The 4,354-nt window shown below is 47.0% G+C and overlaps 1 protein-coding gene across 1 annotated transcript; it reads right to left on the reverse strand.

The window, feature by feature from the left end:
• Window positions 1-220: 220 nt before the first annotated feature.
• On the reverse strand, window positions 221-4,354 carry LOC114686816 (carcinoembryonic antigen-related cell adhesion molecule 8-like). Its single transcript, XM_028861497.1, is given in 4 exon segments — window positions 221-552; window positions 1,028-1,296; window positions 2,796-2,949; window positions 4,345-4,354. Coding segments are annotated over 4 exon segments (765 nt in total).

Here is a 4,354-nt window from a genome sequence, read left to right on the forward strand (position 1 = left end):
TCTCACTAGGAAACCTTTGTGGGCTACCATACCTCCCTTGGGAAGTCCCTCACACAACCTAAGGCCTTCCAAGGTTGAGAGAACCTCTTGCTCACATTCCAAGCTCCATCCCTATCAGCCAGGAGAAATCAGAGAAGCAGGGGAAGATTAGACATATGGATGGAGCAGGAAGCTGGAGGAGGATTGAGTTTTGCTTGTTCCCATAGACATGCACTGGAAATTAAATGCTTCTGTGTCTTCCCAGAAAGCCAAAAGACTCCACTCCAAAACTGGTGCTGATATTCAGAGATCCACTTACTAAGGACTGTAATGTTCTTGATGTGGTCTTACTCAGGCCAGTGACAGAGTTATAGATATGGCTGGTATACGATCTGCTATTATTAGTATTGATGTTGGGAATAAAGAGCTCTTGGGAGGAAAAAAAAACCTCTCCCTTGAAATACTAAGAGTACTGTGGAGATGGGTTAGAGGATGTGTGGCAAGAGAGGCTGAGGTTTGTCCTTGAATGAAAATAAATATTTGAGGGGGATATGATTGAGACATCTGGACCATCTGGAGCAAACAGAGTAAAGTCACAGGTGATGTCAGCAGAGGGAAGGGGAAATCCTGGTCTGTAGAAGGCCATAGTATCTCTTTGAGCTATGCTTTAACCTTAGGTGAGAAAGTCCTACCCAGAGCAGGGTACAGAATAGAAGAGTGCACCATGCCTGGCACAAGCCCTGATCCATCTCAACCACAACACACAGTCATCTCTACTGCACACTCATGTGTGCACTTAGCGTGAGTCTTACATGTCCTCTGTCTCTATTACCATGAGCCTCTCTAGGCAGGAAAAGTCCCACCAGCCCACTTTAGCTCAATGCTGGGCCTGGTTGCATGTGCTTAGGCTGGGCCAGGATGGCCTGGCAGCCTTAGGTATCTGTATGGTAGGTCTGTATCATGAACCCAACCAGACCTGGACCATTATGATAGCTCAAGCCTTCTGTATTTAATCAGTTGGAGCCAGGATGAAACAGAAAATATTAACAGGTAATGTTCAGAGAGAATGGGTCACTTGGGGAGGAAGTCACTGGGTTCCTGGTTTCACATTCATAGGATCCTGTGTCAATCCTCACAACACTGAGTAAAGTGAAAGTCCTGTTGTCCTCAGACAACTTCAGCCTGTCCTCTTTTGAGAGGCTTTGGTCATTTATCCTCCACAAGTAGGTTGTATTCTGAGTCTTAGGCTCACACACTAATGCTACTAAAGACCCCTCCCAGGTATAGATATTTTTGGTCTTTGGTATCATTGCTGTGCTAATCACAGAGAGAAGATTGCCCTGTGTAGTACCTCTGATTCTTGCAAGGGTGTCTGTCTTTCAACCAAAGATAGCCTCTTATCTCCCCACCAACCCAGATCCTTAAAGAATCAGGCAGGAAGCAAATTACAGGCAGATGAAGTGGCTGAGTGCTCAGAGATAATGGGGCCTCCTGTGCTGTGTATGGGAGAAGCAAGGACTTTCTCATGAGTGAACTGAGCTGCAGTGTTTGGTGATGTCAGACTCAAGACTTGGAATCAGAGACCTCATTTTATCTCCTGGTCCTCACTGACACATTGCCTGCCTTGACACACAAGGTTCAAGTCTCTTCAGCTGCACTGGCCTCCACTACTCAGTGTAGACCAGAGCCCTCCAAGCCTTTGCTGTCCAGGGCTGCTTTACAGATAGGTCATGATTAGTCTTCCCATTGAGCTTCCCTGAGAAACCTGACAGCCTGTCAGAGATCTTATACAGCTCAGTATCTGGCTGACATTTAGGTCAGGCTGAGTCACAGATGGGCCATTCTTGTCAGGTGTTTGGTGTTAAGTGACATGAATCAGGGAGTCCTATAAGAAGCCTGAGTCTACAAAATGATCTAGAAGATTGAAGGTACCTAGTACCGTTTCCATGGTGGGGAGGCTGGAGAAGTGGCTGTGAATAAATAGTTTGTGCTACCCAGAATCTGTGTGACCCTGACTCAGTGACTGTGCTTCCTGTCTCAGTTTCCCTATAATAGGACACATGTAAATGATCATTGCCATGCCTGCAAGTTAACCTTAAATGTGAACAATGACTTGACATTCCACCAAGCAGTGTCTGTTACTATTTGTCTGCAGGAAATAATCCCTGGGCTGGACCCCCAGAGGGCAAGGAGCTGCCATTTGTACACTTTTTCTTTTATCCCTTTAGGGCTCTTGACCTTCCTGGGAGGTCTCAGAAGACCATCCGAAGAGCTGGATGATTGCCTTTCCTACCTCTCCACCTATGCTGAGCACACTGAGTCTCAGGAGGAGATGCCCAGGTGACCTACCTCAGACATGGCTCTCAGAGGCTATCAGCAGGCTCCCAGTCTACAATCCATCATTGTCCCCTGTCAGCTCCAACAGGAGATCAAATTCCAACCCAGTCTACAAGCTTCTCAGCATTGCTGGACCAGTCTGGAATGGAGTTCTTAAGCAAAACTATCAGGGGTCATGGTTTACACAGCCAGGCCCTGCCTGAGTCCTGAAGGGTCTTCCTCAAGGCCATGTTCATGTTGAGGTTCTAAGAACCTGAGCAGAGTCTGACTTGCCTGGGTTCAGTTACCTCACCCCTTTTTCTCTGAGGGTGGATTCCAGTGAGGCCTCCTGATATCCTGCTGTTTTCTCCACCATGTGTCCTTTACTGCATGCTTGAACCACAAGGTGGGAACCATAACACAGAGTTACCCCGGACTGACAGCCCTATATGTGAGGTAGGATTAGCTCCACCCATGGCCCAGAGGGTACAGAGAATTACTTGTGGTGTACAAGGAACTGCATGGATGCTCTCCTAATATCAAAGTTTTTCAATACCATGTGTAGTGTATAGGCTCCTGCATCTTTCTGAGTGACATTCTGGAAGAGCAAGGATCCATTGGGATACATCATCTCTCTGCTGCTGTATGCAGGCCCTGTTTTATTTGTATTTCAGGACATTAGAAATCCTGCAATTTCATTTCTCTCAACCACAGTTTTTACCTTGTACCAATAAGAGACTAAGACTGTTGCTGGCTGATTGTGTACACATAGAAGAACGTTCTTCCCTGCAGCAACTTGGGGCAGAACTTGTTCAACAGTGACTTTGGCAGGGGTGGGAGAGTTCCAGCAGGTTAAAAGAGAGACTAAGAGGGAAAAGAGAAAAAAAAAAAAAAAACTATCAATATTAGGACCTTTGCATTTGGTAGAAATTTGATGCGAGTGTTTAACTCTTAGCCTTGGTGTGTGTGTCCTGTTGAGGTGAGGTCAGCAGCATCACCCCCATTCTTGAATACCCCTGAATCTTTCCACTGTATGAAACTGGCTTCATAGTGTCTACATAGCTCAACCCTCACTGCCCTCGGATCCCAACTCATAATCAGAATCTATGGTGAGTGTAGCATGTCTTGTCTGACCTCCTCCTCTAAAGACTCTGTGCCTTCATTTTCTGACCTTTCCCTGCTCTGTTTCTTCTGAAGTGCTTGTCCACCCCTAAGCCCACCTTCTAGATGTCCTTGCTGCTCTGTCTTCCTGCCCAGTAGTAGTAGGGCTATGTGAGGAGGACTAGTTTGATTTTGGTTTAAATTCCACTGCCTGAAACAGGCTCAGATTCCTGTGAGCAAATCAGTGTCCCAGAGTCTGGGGTTTATTTGTAGATTTCTCAGGGTCCTATGTAATGATGCTATTGTTTACTCACCCCCTTCTGAGTTTGACTTGGAGAGTCACCCTGATGGAGTTGTCAACTTGAATCTTCAGGATCGAGTGGCCAGTGCTGATAAACTTAAAATGGGCAACAACTGAGTTTTTCTGCCCCAATTACCTATTCCCATCCCATCTACTGTGAGCCTCCTGTTGGTCTCAGGCTTCAAGAAGCCAGATGTCCATTCTTCCCAGGCTCTTTTTCTCTCCCAGAAGACCTCATCCAGTCTCTGAGCTCCCCAGCTCTCTACTCCAGAGTAATGTCTCCTCACCTGTGAGCAGGATTCCCCTCCAGGAGACCTGTCCTTTGTGGAGAGGAGATGATGTGGGCTCCATAGTCTTTGCTGTGGGCTAGGCTCTTCCTCTGGAGAGGAGATTTGACTCTCAGGCTGCTGCTAAGCTGGACTCCTAGGGTGTCTGCTCTGCTTTTTGTCCCAAAACTGAGCCTCTTCCAAGGAGGGCACTTCCTGGAGTCAGATGGGCTGGGGGTGAAGTCTCTGTGTGTATATTGCTCTGTTCTTCTGTGAGTACTGCCTCCCATCCTTCTATTCCTTTCTGGTTCAGTGTTCTAGAGAATATGTTGAGCTGAAAGGCTAAGAAGTGTCCTGTGCCCCAAGAGAACAGCAGCTCACCCCAGGGCAT

The sequence above is a fragment of the Peromyscus leucopus genome, chromosome 1 (assembly GCF_004664715.2).
Source record: "Peromyscus leucopus breed LL Stock chromosome 1, UCI_PerLeu_2.1, whole genome shotgun sequence".
Classification (NCBI taxonomy): domain Eukaryota; kingdom Metazoa; phylum Chordata; class Mammalia; order Rodentia; family Cricetidae; genus Peromyscus; species Peromyscus leucopus.